General features: G+C 37.3%; 1 protein-coding gene across 1 annotated transcript in view; it reads left to right on the forward strand.

Annotated features, from left to right (window-relative positions):
- Positions 1 to 17190, forward strand: part of Ptprr (protein tyrosine phosphatase receptor type R) — a 231502-nt gene that overhangs the window by 14782 nt on the left and 199530 nt on the right. Inside the window, exon 2 of the mRNA XM_057758049.1 lies at positions 1852 to 2147. Coding sequence (XP_057614032.1) covers positions 1852 to 2147 — 296 coding nt within the window. The remainder of the gene's footprint in view (positions 1 to 1851; positions 2148 to 17190) is intronic.

Raw genomic sequence — 17190 nt, forward strand, 5'->3', positions numbered from 1 at the left:
CAATTGAACTCAAAGATATTTTCAGATTTTTTTTTGTTTCATAATTTGTCTGTGCTTTTTTTTTCCTTACTGATCTTAACTTATATATTATGTTTTCCATGTTATATACAAATGTTTGTGTGTGTGTGTGTGTCTACATCTATTTGTGTTTCTTGTGCTTTTTCTTTGGCTTTTCTTTTTCGCTGTTTGGTTGTTTTGTCCTATTGTGGTTTGTTTTTATTTTTTATCATTCTTTTAGATATCTATTTGCTTTCTAATGAGAGCAAACAGAAAAAGAATATATTATGGTGCTTATAACAGCATTATAAAGCAAAACAAGACTCTAGGCAATGCCCTCACTTTGTGAGTTATTGTTTTTTCTTTGCTCCCCTTTTGAGACAAGCTACACCTCACTATGTACCTCAGAATAAACTGACACCTGGACATCCTCACACATTCTCACCCTGGTCATCATTAGTTTTCCCAAAGCATGCTTAGGCTGTGTGTTCATTAACCAGCTTATACTTTTTAATTAGATATGATATCTATATATTAGTATGGTCATTGACCAACAAGATCAGTGGTTATTAAATTAAAAGAATATTTGTCTAATAGGAGAAATAGTTAATGTTAATGTACTTGCTAGCATTTAGGCTCAATTGCTATAACTAACACATTTAAAATAACAACAGCTATAATAAGATAGAAAATTGTTTCTCTACTACATGGAGTCTGAGTTGAAATTAAGAGGTAGCCATTTCGTTCTCCTTCTACCAGACAGCAGAATTCTTCTTTGTCGTTGCTCTTTAACACATGGTTTCTAGATCATGATTCCACTTCATCAACAATATATCTGAGTCATTACCAAAGCTGAAAGCAAAGTTTTATATATTTCTCTTCACATTTATGTTTAATCACATATGAATGGAAATATATTTTCAAGTAGTATTAAGTGAAGAGAAAGGCTGAGAAATGTATATAATTTTACAATATGGTGAATAATGGTACTATCAAACAATTAAAAATTGTTGCCGTGAACATACTCAAATTTCTGCCTTTGGTTGTCTAAGCCTAATCTGCTTAAAAAAACCTATAAACATGGGATAAAAATTTTGTGCATTAGGGCTGGAGAGATGGCTCAGTGGTTAAGAGCATTGCCTGCTCTTCCAAAGGTCCTGAGTTCAATTCCCAGCAACCACATGGTGGCTCACAACCATCTGTAATGAGGTCTGGTGCCCTCTTCTGGCCTGCAGTCATACACACAGATAGAATATTGTATACATAATAAATAAATATTTTTTAAAATTTGTGCATTAATAATTTATATAAAAATAATATATAACATAATTATGTGTATATGGTTATCAGCAAAATAAGAGAAAGTTTAAAAACAGTATAGATGTTTAGCATTTGAGAAGCAGACAGGTCATCCAGATATACAAATCTATACGATGTTGTAGAAGGAAGAGACACTGTGGAGTTGTCTCTGTTAGTAAAATACTTGCTGCTCAAGAATAAGGAGCTGAATTTAGATTCCTGACACAGCCCTAAAGAGTCAGGAGTGGATGGCATGCCTATAATCATAGCTCTAGGGGAACAGAGGCAGGAAGAGCCCTGGTGTTTGCTGGTCTACCGGTCTCACTGAATTGGTGAATTTAGATTCAGTGAGAGATTCTTTCTCAAAAGATGTGGTGGGGAGCTATAGTGGAAGGTACCCAATGTTAACCTTTGGCATCCACAAGTACATGAATACACACACATACACACACACACACACACACACACACACACGCATACCCAAAAAACATAGCTAGTCTACATGTTTTTCTGGATAGGATCTTTTATTTTCTTTCTGACTCTTATATCTTGTAGGGTGTTCTTCTGGAAATAATGATCACTTCTTGGCTATTCGTCAAAAGAAGAGTTGGAAGCCGGTGTTCATTTATCGCCATTCACAAGATATTGAGAAGAGCCTGGACATAGCTCAAGAGGCATATAAACATAGCTACCATTCCCCTTCTGAAGTTCAAATAAGCAAACATCACCAAATTGTCAACTCAGCATTTCCTAGACCTGCATATGACCCGTCTCTTAATCTGTTGGCTGCTTCTGGTCAAGATCTTGAAATAGAAAATCTCCCAATTCCAGCAGCAAATGTAATTGTGATGGTAAGTACCAAGATAGCCAGGGTCGCATTGATGCTGATCTTGGTGTTGATAATGATGCTGAGATTGGTGTTAACACTGGAACTGTTGTTCCTTTCTGTGGCTGAATATTGCGAATATTAGCATGGGTCTCAATAATTATTTACCATAGCATTTCTCATTTTCTCTTATTTCTGCTTATTATTTCCTCCCCCCGCCATGAAATTAGAAAATTTCTCTCTGTCCTATGCTCACAGCCTAATGTATAGTGCATAACAAATATTAACTGAGAACTAAAGATCATTTTAGGAAGCTACAGTTATAGTAGACCGTATCCTCTACAGAACCTTCTGCCCTCTGTAAGATAATCTTAAAAGATAGGTCTATTATCAGCTCATATAAATAAATAGCACCTACCAAAGATTCTCTTGTCCCTTGACTCAAGTTGTAACAAAAGAACAAACAATTAAAGAGAGAGTGCTTGTAAGGAGATTAATAAGTAGTGTTCTGTTGCTAAAGTAAATAATAATGGTTGGGAGACAGGGATCTATAATAATATTCCTAATATCACTGGACAAACATCAACATTTACATGATACAATGATCCTAGTAGACTAGATAACCCAGCCAGAGTTTTTCAATTTGTGAAAGTATTATATGAAAATTTATTGAGGTTAAATCTCTTTGTATACTGTATACTCTCTCATACTGGTGTTATCTATGTTAAAACTGTAACACTTAGGAGTTGAAGCAGGAGGATTAAAATGAGTTCAAAGTCAATCTGGGCTACATAGCCAAAAAAATTCTCTTAAAATAGTTGATGGCTATACACAATGGACATGAATTGAAATACCATATTGTATTTGGAATTAATTTAAATCCTAATTTTAAAACTATGATAGAAGCAAAATTCCTTCAAATCTGCAGCTAAACGTTATTAAATTTCGGTTAAATTGCATGTAATTTGACTCTGAAAGCCAACATAAGCCTATGAAACTGTCTACACTGTGACAACTCCCACTCATAACATTATTAAATTTAACATGTTCTTATTTCTTTTCTTTACTTTTACTATATATATGTATATATACATATATATGTATATACTATATACATATATATATATGTAACCTTTTCTCAGTGTTAGTAATCAAAGAAAGACCCATTCATTGGTGTTTTCAACGTGTATTGAGTTTTTATGTGACCCAGTTCTCACTTACAATATCTAGAAAAGGAGATAAATGAGACAGGCTTTGATCTTGCTTGAGAAATATCCGGGGGAAAGATGCCAGTAATAAAAATGACCAATAACAGATATCACAAAATGAGAACATAAAGAAGAAGTTTTAATGCAGGTTGCTTGGTCTCCTGTAAGACTTGACCTTTTCATGACTGACAGATGTGTGGAGGGTAAAAGTCACGTACCCTGTCTGCTGAGAATGAGCGATGCTAATGGTGTCTCTGTATCTGGAAACGCCCATCTAATGCTCTTGATTACTATAACCCCATATTTATCAATGCTTAAGTTACTATGAAGTACAGCTCAAGAAGTTTGATTTATTTTTTAATGTTATGTACTATCTAGCTAAATTTATATTACAGACAACAAAAAACACAAATTATGAATTCTGCCAGGTTAGTTCTCTTTGAGGGATTTAAGAAGCCAGGCTTTGTCTCATGATGATATAGGTTGAGTCCTAGCAACCCTGATTTGTGTGAAACTCTTACACTACTTATCACATGGTAATTTCCAAGGAAACTGCAAAGTTGGGGTTATTTTCATATAAATCAATAATATTCAGCTCCTTCAAAAACAGAGTGTGACATACACGTAAAAATGAGCAAGTTTTGAGGGACATTTTTTACAGAAAAACATTTCAAGAATAGAGCATGAATAATGTAAAAAAAATATCCAGCAGTTTAATGTTCTTGGTGAGATAGCTTTGTGTTGTGTGTATAAGATTTACATCTCTCTGTGTGTATGTTTAAAAACCATCTAAATTGACATAGATACACTGTATGCATATACTGATCTGGACTTTCTTGCTTATGGAGTATTTCAGTAGCACTGATGAATTATTGTGGAGTTTGATAAGTGTAATTGAGCAGTACTAATAAGTAGCAGTCCCTTTAACTGAGTGAACAATTGAATTATTTTATTGAAATGTTAAAAGCTGTATACTAAACCTCTAAAATTTATATATAACTTCTAAGAGTTCCAAATCAGATGACAAGAATTCTTATCCTCCAATATTTATTGAGTGTTTGTCTTTTTTTTTTCAAGACGGAATTTTTCTGTGTAATTGCTGTCCTGGTACTATCTTTGTAGAACAGGCTAGCCTTGGACTCACAGAAATTCACCTGCCTCTGCCTCCTGAGTGCTGGTATTAAAGGCGTGAGCCATTACCTCCAGGCTTTATTGTGTGCTCTTATTTCTAATGGTATTGATAATCAGGCTTAGACTAAGAAATTTAAGCATGGGCACCCCTCCTGATTTCTAATTAGTACCACAAAGAATGTCTTAAGATATTTGTCCACAAATGAATTTTTTCCTATTTTATCTTTCTTCTGTAATTGAGAAAATCTATAGTTTGTTTGTTCTGTGGAAAAGACAGCACAAAGGATGCATTTAATCCTAAAATTGCTAATTATGTTCCAGAAACTCAGAGAAGATGCTGTTTTTTGCTCAAATACAATACAGAGGGAGGATGAATGGCCCCAAGTCACTGCTAATGTAAGACAGTCTTTCGCCAAATGTGCACTAGAAATTCCATGGCTCTTATCACTGGAGCCCCAGGATGCTTTTCAGTCCACTGGGCTGCATATCAGGAAGAAGGGACCCCAGAAGGCATGAGTGCAGGTAGTGGGATAGAGTTAGGTTTAGACTTTTCCAGCTAGGCATATGTTATTGAATGGAAAATAGCTTGACCTGGCCAAAAGCTTGAGAAAATTGGGAGCAAGTCCCTCTTTGGAATACATGGATGTGGGCTATTATAGCACCAGTGTAAAGAGTTGTGGGTAGGGAGACTGCAGCCTATTTCACAGGGTAGGCATGATATAAAGAAAGAGAAAGAAGATAGGGAAGCAATGGAAGTGAAAAGAAGGAAGAAAGGTATGTGGGGACAATTTCCATAACACACAAGAATCTCTGGAAGCCAAAATGGTCTCTATGAGATTTCTAGAATGCTGTGGTTTCTTTCTCAGATACCACTTACCAAGACCAGCACTCAGGTGGACTTTCTACTGTTTTTTTTTTCTTTTAGTATATTTTGATTGTTCTTTGGAAATTTCACACACACACACACACACACACACAATTTGACTTTGTCTACCCCATACTTCCTTTCCAATATCCCTATGTATACCTCACCCCAGACGTTCTCCTGACAATTCTTGTCTGTGTTTTCTATTTTCATTTTCATTTTTTAGCCCACTGAGTCCAATTAGGGGTGCTCGTGTGCACGTGGCTATGAAGGCATCCACTAGGGCATGGGCTACCTACTGGTGGCCGTACCCCAAACACAAGTGACTCTCCCCTTAGAAGCCATCAGCTCTTGAAGTGAGGTCCGCAGCATTGTCACCACCGTCACCGTGTTTGACTTTTTAACTGGCCTGCTGTGTCGTGTAGGTCCTGTGTATAAGTAACTCCAGCTGCTGTGGGTTCACTGTGCAACGGCCATGACAAATCCAGAAGATGAAATTCCTCAATACTCCTCTTGCTATCCCTGGATCCTTTGTGGAGGGTGACAGGTTGATATCTGTGACTAAACACTATCAGTCACTTATTCTCAGTTCTTTGAAAAGTTAAAAGGTTTTATTGTTTTATTTTTGGTTATAGGCATGCCATTTGAAGCCTTTGTTATTCTGAGATATGTTTCTTATATTCCAAGTTTCTTTAGGTCTTTTAATATGAAAGGATGCTGCATTTTGTCAAGGGCCTTTTGTTTCTGTTGAGACTACTAAGTGATTTCTGTCCTTGAGTCAAGTTACATAATTTATAACAATTACTGATTAACATATACTGAACCATCCCACATCTTGATGGTAAGTGGTGTTTTTGATGTGTTCCTGAATTTGGTTTGCAAGTATTTTGTTGAAAAAAAATGCTTTTAAATGCATCAAGCAAATTGTAGCTTTCTTTTTTATTGTGTCTTTATGTGCTGTATGACCACTGTTACAAATACTCTTTTAAGAAATTTAAGTTACAGAATTTCTGAGAAGTTTGGATAACTGGCTTTCATTGACCTCTGGACCCTGTGATTTGAACCTCACCTCTGCTCATTCTCCTTCAGACTTGCTTGCAAGGTTTATCTTGTAAAGAAATTCTTAGGTGTGATGTATAGGCTTTGAAACTATTATTATGGCTTTACTACGGGAAATAAATTTTGTAACATTTACCATGTTGTGTGACATGGAAAACAATTCTATCTTTTTCAATGGGCAAATTGACTTAATCACAATTTTATACCTGTGCAGTGAACATTCCAGAAGATAGGCTTGATGTCTGTCTGTACTGGCTGAAATTCCTCTATGTCAAGATAAATATTTTCTTTCAATTGACCAATAATCCAACACAAACTAATATTATGTAATGATTCAAGTACAAATACTTTTGCAGGACATCACACTTCAAGTATGGTTGAATCCAGGGCTGAAGGGATGGGATGAATGCCCAGCCCAGCCTTCCCTGGAGTAGCCTATGCCCAGAATAATTATCTTCTTTATCTTAAATAGCTTAAGCTGTATCCCTGCAGACTCATACTTAAGGCAAGTGAAATGCCTCACAGCTTTCAATAGTACCTTGGCCTTCTTCTGATCTTGAAGAATTTGAAACCAGATGATAATAGTAAACTCATCACATCACCTCAACCCATAGATTAGGTTCGACTCCCAGGGCTTTCCCTAAAAGTCTGGAAGCCACATATGGGAGGGGATGGTGCTTGTGATAAAATGTGGACACTATAAAAACAGGAAAGGTGGAACATACCCCACAAATAGTTCAGTGTGTGGTAACACAGATAATATGAGTTACTATGTTGGTTTTTTTTTTTTACTTTTTGATATTATAATATAGTTACATCATTCCCCTTCCTTTTTTTTTTCTTCCTTAAATCCTTCCATATACCCATTTTTGCTCTCTTTCAAATTCATAGCTACATTTTCATTAATGAAATTGGGTTGTAGGGGGGTTCCTAAACACATAAATGCAACCTTCTCAGTCTATATAATGTCCCTTGTATGTATGTATGTGCTTTAGGGATGGCCATATGGTGTTTGATAACCAGTTGCTGTGCTTCTCCCCAGGGAAGACTATTTCCCCCTCCCCCATAATTCCTTCATTTCCTGTAGTTCTTGTGTAGGGTTGATGCCTCAGGGACTTTCTTCTGTCCACATTGACATGTTAGTATGTCAATTACTGTTGCCCTTGTTCAGCTCATGTATAAGTTGTCATGTTGGTGAGACTTTATGGGGGTAGCTTCTGACACTCCTAGAAGACACAGTTCTACAACAAATTCCCCAGTCCTCTGGCTCTGACAATCTTTGTCAATGTTCCCTAAGCCTTAAGTGCAGAATTTTTATGAACTCACAGAATTTTTATGAACCCTGGAAGAAACACTGAAAACAGACAGACTCAGAACTTTAGTCCCAGGGACGATTTCTACACAAGACAGATGACAAAGATTACCCTGAAAAATCAGCAACAATTCTTCATAGAGAGAATAAATCCACTCTGGTGTAGGAATAAGGTAAGGGGCTGAGAAAGTGTGCCAACATCAGGTCTGTTTGCTAATGACAAGGGCTGTGCTTTTAGCTTAACCTGTTAAGATTGTTAAGTTATATACCGCCAATGTTCCACATTTGTGAAACTTCCTTTAGCTTATATGCCAAATAAATTTAGGGTTGGAAGCAACAGGGCTCAGGGAGTAGGAGAAACAAAGATTAGGGCTTGTTCCTGAGTTAAAGGGTAGGGAAATCTATGAAAAAGTTTGATCCAAATACAGGGCCTAACCTACATGTATCTGTGACAAAAGGGGTCCTAGAACTGAAAGCAGTGAGCGTGTGCCTCCACCCCTCACCCAGAAGCTAGCTCCAATTGAAAACCTGGCAAATGAAAACTGGGTTTTCTCCAAGGGAGTCGTACTTGGGAAACAAACTAAAGTATAGGCCTCATGTCCAGCAACAGATGACCAGCAAAAACCAAACTCAGCTGCATCTTTGGTGGCTCCTTATCTCAACATATGGTATCAGGATTGTTCCTTTTTTAAAAAAATTATTTTTTATTAGTAATTTTCTTTTATTTTTTCTTCTCTCTTCTTGCCCTACAGGTCCTTTACACACACACACACACACACACACACACACACACACACACACACGTTGGATTCCTGAGTGTAGAAATGAGTGGATCTTTGATTCTTGTGCCTTCTCTTGGGCTCTCTTCCTTCTGTTTGTTTTCTTCTATTCCAATGTGTTTGTTAGTTTTTGCCTTATCTTATTATATTTTATTATCCCTTAAAAGCCCGTTTGTTTTCTAGTGAGATAGAAAGGGGGTGGATCAGGATTGGAGACAGCGTGTGGAAGAACTGGCAGAAATAGAGGAAGCAAGGAAACATAATCAGGATAAAAATTTGCCTTTTGTGAGACAAAAATCTATTTTCAGTAGAAAAAAAGAATGATGTAAATGTTACCTAATTGTTAACCTAAATAGTTACAGCAACACCATAGCAATAATAAAACAATTGTCACTGTTCTCCAGTTTAGCCTTTTTCCTCTTTCCCATATGCTGCTGTAACATCCTGGTGATAGTCACTAAACATTCATTCTTCAGTCATTAGATTGTGCAACATTCACACACACACACACACATGCACCACCCTCATACACAAACACGAACACACACACACACACACACATCGCCAGTGAAATAAAGTTCAAGCACATTGCCATGACCTGGGGTCCTTGATTCCCTAAGCTCAGCCCACCAAGTCTGTGGTTTGGGGAAGAGTCCCAGGAATCTGGTGAATTCAAGCATTTTGGAGATTCTGGTAACTTGGGCAGCTGGGAAGTATCACATGCCATGACACTAATTCCTGGATCTCTGTGTTCCTCTCTCCCTCTCTACAAACTGCTCTGTGATTCTTTCTGCCCTTTTTGAAAACCTGCTTCTAGGTCAGGAGCTTGGTCTTTGGTAGTCTCCCTCCTAGAAAGCATTTCCTGAAAATATTGGTCTAGGATAAAGTGGAGGATCAATAAAAGTGTTCAGTTTCATGCGTGACAAATATCAGCATGCAGTTCTTATGGGCAGTGAGGTTAAGAGTGACTTTTAAAATCACATCTTTTATCTTTATCATAAATTTCTGCTTATTTATTTTATTATATAAATTTTTAACAGATATCTTGGATCAATTTTAGGTACAGAAAGGTATGAAAGAATAAAAAAGGCCGGGCGGTGGTGGCGCACGCCTTTAATCCCAGCACTTGGGAGGCAGAGGCAGGCGGATCTCTGTGAGTTCGAGACCAGCCTGGTCTACAAGAGCTAGTTCCAGGACAGGCTCCAAAACCACAGAGAAACCCTGTCTCGAAAAACCAAAAAAAAAAGAAAAGAATAAAAAAACTCAGACCATATCTCATTATTAAGAAAAGGAACTATTATATATCTTTGTGAGAATGTTGCAAATTGTTTTATTTAAAATAAAAGACTCCAACGATACCCTTCTCTACTTCCCTGCATAACTTTAATTTTATAGTATCTCTGACCATCTAGTTAATACTTTTTATGTTACTTAATTCTGCAGCCAAAATATGTCTTCTAAAATGTTGGATTTTTCTATCTCATTCCTTCCATATCTCCGGTGTCTATTCAAGTAACTGGCTCGTAGTAAGGGCTTAAACATTGACTAGTGGATGAGAAACAAACAGATAACAAAAGGTCAACAATTCAAAAGGTTGTAAGTCAATTATCTTATCAAGAAAATAAGATCATTTTTAGTACTTAATCACCGACCACCATAGGCTTTGTAAACGTATTTTATTACACATATGTGCACGTGTCAGGGGCAAGAATGCCACAGCAGGCCTCTGGAGGACAAAGGATAACCTTGTGGCTATAGTCCTTTCCTTCCACCTTTAAATAGCTTCAGGGATGAAGATCAGGAGCCCAGACATGCAGGGCAAGAGCTTTCTCTACTGAGGCGCTTCAGTGGCTCCTTCAACATGTGGTCTTCTGTTGGATTTTCTCCCCACTTTAAGTAGAAGCTAAGACCATCAACCCTCCCCTTTTTAATATCTGTAACAGCTCAAAAGATGAATGCAAAATAAGCATTTGATGAACTGCTTAGCTCGTTTCCAAAATTCACAGCTACTGGACATGATCCACAGCGGATGAAAAACAGAACAGTGTCAGATTTTCGTTCTGAAAAGGTCTAGAAATAGAAATTCGCTTCAGAAATGCGGTTCAACATTTGCTCTTAGTCTAATGTCAATGCTTTCGATTAAATTTTAAGCTCTTACATAACTATCTCCATCTTGATCCCCAATCTTTGCATTTTGTAAAGCTGTCTGCTCAGATATCCACAGATATTACGATATCCTTACAGAACAGTCTCAAAGGAGAAAGCTCCCTCCTCGAGCTTGGCATCCCGACAGTCACACTGTCACCGTCTGTTGCTTTTCTCCATTTCTGACTATTAAAGCAGCAAGGAGGATCTGAAACAATTTTTGAAAACCTTTGATGCTAAGCTTCAGCAATGATGTTAGCACACTGGACTCCTCATCGCATCTGCTTGTTTTGGATCATGCAAACTCAATATTAGGATGACTGAAGTCTTGGGAGAGTTGGTGCAATCGTTTATCACACGAAAGGGAAAGCTCACTCTCTAACTGTACTGAGTTCCCTTATGAACTGAGAATAAATTCACAATATGTTGCCCCAATTACAAAAAGCGAATGTGTGTGTGTGTGTATGTGTGTGTGTGTGTATATGTGTGCGTGTATCTGTATTGTGTTCATGAAGGTGTGGAATATTTAGAAAACAAAGGAAGAGGATTAAAAATTTTCTAAAGATTGAAAAATTATTCTCACACAGATACAGAGATGAATATACATATTTTCATACATATAAATTATTTTAATACATTTATGACATCTGATGTATAAAATTTGGGAGTTTTGCTTAATAACTAAGTCATCGTTTCTGGCAGCTGATGAAAAAGTCCATGATTGCATTACTTTCTCATTTCTTATGACAAAACATGTGGCAAAAACAAGTAAGGAAAGATTTAACTTTGTGTCACAGTTAGGCTGGGGAGTTGATTAGGATGGGGGAGTCCTCGGGACAGAATGTGAAGCAACTGCTCCCATTGCACACACAGGCAGGAGGCAGAGTGAGAAATGCCCTGGGCTCTGCATTCTTTCTTCTTTGGATTCCCTCCAGAACCCCGAGCCATGGAATGATGCCACTCACCTTCATGGAGTCTTTCTTTTTCAGTTACCCCTTTTTGGAAGTGTGTTTCCATGGTGATTTTAAATCCAGCCAAACTGAAGGTTGAACATCAGAGTTGTATAGTAGCATTTAATGCACTGACATTCACAACATATTCTCTGACTTAAATCAGATACCCCCAAAAAGGAATAATAGAAATGAAATGTATGATTAATATAGAGTTCTCTATATATAAACTATTAAGTCCTTATTGTGCATATCTGATGAGCTTATCTGAGGGAAGGGTACAAGTTGGTAAAGACACAATGAATAATAACAACATAACTACATACCTACACTCTCACATGCAAAACAGATTGAAATACTGAACACTGGATAATGCAACTGAGATTCAAACTAACAGCAAATTCCTCTAGGACCTCGAGCTCCCAGACATTGTGGGATATAAAGCATCCTTGGCCCAGGGGTTCAGGAGAAGATTTTAGAAAATTATGATGGACATATTCCTAGTCGCTATGGAAGAGCAGGGGTATTATCAAGAGGCAAGCTCTCTTACAAGGGCAAGACTGACTTCTTGACCTTTTTATGCATTGCTTCCCTCCAAAGTGCTTAATATAATCAGGACAGATCTTCTGGTTATGTTTTGCCCTGTAGTGTTGTTGATGCTCTAGAGACTATGAGAACCTAGATGATGGAAGATCAGCAGGCACAGAGGGATGTAAGGCGTGGGTTCTAATCATTACCTCATGTATTTATTATTATTGGCTATAACAACTGATGTCGTTTAGTGAGTCTGGAGCCCAGTAATAATGAGAAAGGCACTTATCCTAAAGGAAACACCTGCCAGGAGGAACAGACCAATGTGGAAATTGAATAGAAAAGCTTTTACATGGGACTCTCTTCACTTTCTCCTATGGGGGGAAACAATCAGATTTTAATTTAATTATTAGAGTTTGTAAAGAAAGATGCTGATGATGTCAGTGGTCAAATGACAGAGCAAAGCCATCAAGCCAAGGTAAGGAATATGGTGACAGAATTATCTTTATAAAGCAGACATCATATGCAGCCCCCTACACAAAGCTGTTACAAAGCCATGACAATTGTTGGGTGCTTCAGAAAACAGGGTAGGCATGGGCACATACTTGACAATCCTATATCTAGAAAGACAGAGGCAAAGAAGGAAAAATAAATAATAAAATAAAATAAGAAACCAGAAGAGAAAAAAAAAAGAAAATAATAGAGAAAGGTTGAAATGTTTATTTACCAATTTCCTGTGAACTAAGAAGAAAAATTCTTTCTTGGATTATTTATATAAATTACTTCTTTTAAATCATTTGATTCTTTTCACTGCTGAATCTACCTATTGGGTCAGAATGGCTTCAGAAATAAAAAAAAATGTGTCTTTTGTCATTTATGATTGTATTTTCATATAAGAGATTAGCAGTAATCTTAAAATTTAGATATTTGCCACATTTTTGTTTTTTGAAAGATGAAAGTCTAATTCGGTCAGTGTTTCTATCCCACGTTGTTTCTTTTTTTTATTTAACTGCCATAATTTGACTTTTTAAAATCAGAAAAAGGAGAGGAAAGGCCAAGTGCACACTTTCAATCTAGCCTACATTTCACACGTCTCTTTGAACTGCTACAATGGGACACGAAGGAAGAACTTCAAATAGAGAAAGGACGGAACAAACCTTTCCCTCTGAGAGATAGGTCAAATGTTCACGGGCAGAGTTCATGATTACAAAAATCCACTCTGCAAAAAGAATTCCAGAGTCAACTGATGAGAATTCCAGAACGCTGGGCTCATACATCAGCATAGCATGGCTGCAGGTTTCCTGGACCATGTGCATTAGACATAACCAAGTAATTATATAGAATAGATTAGGGATCCAATTATATTTGGGTACATCTAGTCCACAGAATTCTCTAACTGTTCAGTGCCCAATTTCCAACCTAGAGAAGATGCGCTATTCAGTGTTTTTTTTTTTTTCTTTCCTACATGAAAACATGAACTGGTATTGGTGTGTTCACTCCAGAAGTTTAGGATGTTCCTTTGCATTTTAAACCATTTACTTGATCTCTTTCTCTTTTTAAAGATGCTCTGTGGTTTACAAACTGAGTACTAGTTAGCAAATAGCACAATCTAAACTTGAATGAGCTGCTAGGCAAGGCTTTGGGTTTAAGTTTTCAAAAACAGTAATCATTGGTTACAGGCAAATGAATAAAGAATTTTTCATGTATGACAAGGATTGTTATCATTATATCTTAAGAATAGTTTTTATGAAATAAAACCTGTAGCTATCTAAATGATGAAAACAGACAAGTAAAAGATGGTATATTTCTGGTAAGAAACATAAAATAAGTCATGGGGACTGGAGACTCATTAGTTGTATCTGCAACAGAATCGCAAAAGTTTGAGCCAGGCAGTGGGAGGGAGGCAGAGGCAGTAGATCCTCTGAATTCGAGGCCAGCCCGGTCTACAAGTTGAGTTTAGGACAGCTAGCACTATACAGAGAAACCTTGTCCTGAAGAACAAATGAAAGAAAAAAAAGAATTGCAAAGGTTTGAATGGAGACCCAAACCATGCTCCTTGAAAGATCCATTAAAAATAATACCAAATGCCTCGCACATTATACTTTGCCAAATACACTTCAGAGATAGAGTAGCAAACTATGTAAACAAGAGTGTTGAAGCTCTCTTCCCTGCGGGTGATGGGGAAACAGACAATCAAATGCAAGCAAATGAGACAAAAAATCTCTGCTGGTGCTATGGAGAAAACAAGACAAAGCGATAGGCCGGGAGAAAGTGGTGGGGATTGTACTATGTCGGGTAATAAGAGTTTCTGTTGAATATTCTAGGATGTTTGGGGATTGAATCCAGGTGCAACTGCTCAACAGAAGCCACGTGGTAGGCTAGCTTTGGAGTCAGCAGAACTGTTAAATTCCGGCCTCACTAATTATTCCTTTCAGTGACTTGTTTAACATCTCTTATTTTAGTTTCTCTATTTGTGAACAGAAAAAAAAAAGGTACTAACGAAAGTCATCCTGTTGAATTGTTCAGCACGGTACCTAACATTTAGTGAGATCCTTATGAAAACTGTTCTTGTCAGCATTATACGCCGCAATGGAAAAATAGGTCTTTCCTATCTCAATTCAAGCCACAGTTGTATTTCTCTTGAACCACCGGTTACCTTTTAATTATGTCTTTAAAATGTTGCAGGTCATGCTCTGCTCTTTCTCTCAACTGCTGAGGAGCTGAAAGCCAAATCTGTGGTCAACCACTAACAAATGTAGAAAACTTTACGGGGTACCTGATTTATTCTGTGAACCAACCTCCTCCTTGGCTGGATGTTTTCTTTTTTTTTTTTTTTTTTTTTTTTTTTTTTAAATATTTATTTGTTATGTATACAATAGTTTATATCTGTGTGTATGCCTGCAGGCCAGAAGAGGGAACCAGACCTTATTAGAGATGGTTGTGAGCCACCATGTGGTTGCTGGGAATTGAACTCAGGACCTTTGGAAGAGCAGGCAATGCTCTTAACCATTGAGCCATCTCTCCAGCCCCTGGATGTTTTCTTTTCTTCAATCTTTGACTTCTAATTCAATTTCCTCATTTCCTGGCTTTTTATTCAATTTCATTTTGTATTACATATGCCTATGAATCATTTGTAACCTGTTCTGTCTAAACAAAAAAATCAATACAACAAAAGAGCAATCAGGATGAAAAGTTGAGTGTGAATGTCACCCAACACAAAAACTTTCACAAGGAGAACTTGTTACTTATTGGAGACAAAAAAAAAGAAAAGAAAAGAAAAGAAAATATCAGAGAAAACTCATATAGAAAATAATATGTTCAGTTTATGGCTCAGCAGGCTTCAGCTTCAACCCAATTCCAAAGTCCCTTCATGGCCAATGTAAGCAACTTGAAACAGTTGAAACAGACCAAGTTTAAAACAGAATCTGGGTAAACGTGCATATTCTGTCATGTTTTACCTTTGGGAGGAAGGGCAATCAATAAACTATCCCCAAACTCTGTTCCTTCCTTTTTACCCGGGAATTATAGTGTCTGCCCTAGGTGCCTAATTTGAGTCTTCCTGGGATCAGTGTAATCTCCAATGCATAACAGACTGTGATAATGTCGACTATTACAGTTGTAATGGTGGTGATGGTGAAGGCAGTGACAGTGGTGATGATAATAATCCAGTGATTCTCGGTCTTCCTAATGCTGCAACCCCAAAGGGGTCACAAACCACAGGCTGACGACAGATTGACAGCTAATCAGTGGAACTCTTGAATGACATGTAGGTTAAAATTCAGTTCTGCAATTGGAACAAAATTGTTGAGAACACATTGTTGTCCGTATCAGATGCCCTTTACACTATAGTTTATCAAAACCTGGCTCGTATTCATTTCTCATTGCTTCATCTCCCATGGTCATGCTCCTGTCCACCCAGTTGTCACCACAGTTTCTCTGAAGCTGGACCCCTCTCTTTATAGTAGTTTTGTGAAGATGGACACTAAAGGTAATTCCACACTAGCTCAGAACTGAGTATAATAAGGGGTAATTTATTTAGGAGTAGACTTACACATCACAGTCCTCTGCACAGACAGGGAAAGGAACTGCCAGGAGAGAGCACTTCCACAAGCCTTATGGATGCATGGCTGCAATTTTATAGTAAAAGAGACAACTCACAAACGAGCTGGTATCTTAAAGGCTACTGAGTGAAGTAGCTCCCACAGTACCTCCCTTTTTGTCTAAGCCTAATACAAAACTATAAACAGTAAGAACAAATATCAAGTATAAAAATTAGAATTACAATCAGCTAAGTAAGAAGCATATACTAATATTTCAATAATTATCTTATCTTAAGGAGTCTAAGTCTTGTATTAGAAATAGCTTGGCCAAGTCATGTAACTACAACTATCTAGTCTTCAACCTCATTGAAGACCTGAGAAGGGAAATAATATTACTTGAGTAAACAAGAAGTGCAATCAAGCAACTTCCAAAATGCGCAATAAATGACAGAGACAACTGGCTACCTGGACATTTGCCCAAAGTCTTATTTGCAACATGGGAACAACCAACTTTGGCTAAGGACTAGAATATCTGAAAGACCATTTTCATAGGCAAGAAAATTTTCAAAACCTTCTTACCATGTCTTGGCAAGATCTGACAGTCTTTTATCTTGTATCCTGTTTGTCCTATCCAGACATAGTGCATTTTGTCAGTGGTGGAGGCATGGGCAGTTCCTTCCACAAAGGCCAGTTTTCTCAAGGAGAAAACAAGCTTTAAGTGGAGTGTCTTTGGTGTCCAACATTCTCTCTCAGGAATAGATTGGTGCTGCAAGGAACAATTGTGTCTCATGTCAACAGAACCCTAATTTATTTAAATGCCATATTCTATAGTTTCTTTGAAGTGGTTGAAGATTATCTATCTATGCGTAGTACAATCTCTACGTATCTTAAGAACCTGATTAGTCTAAATATAAGTATTGACCTGTAATCCTTAATACCTGTATAGGGATGTGCTATTGTTTAGATTTGTTTAACTGTTTCCATTCTTTCTCCCTTGTGTCTTCACCTTTTCATCCTCTTCTGTTGAGCATCATATTTCCTGGACACT

This window comes from Chionomys nivalis, chromosome 25 (assembly GCF_950005125.1).
Source record: "Chionomys nivalis chromosome 25, mChiNiv1.1, whole genome shotgun sequence".
Taxonomy (NCBI): Eukaryota; Metazoa; Chordata; class Mammalia; order Rodentia; family Cricetidae; genus Chionomys; species Chionomys nivalis.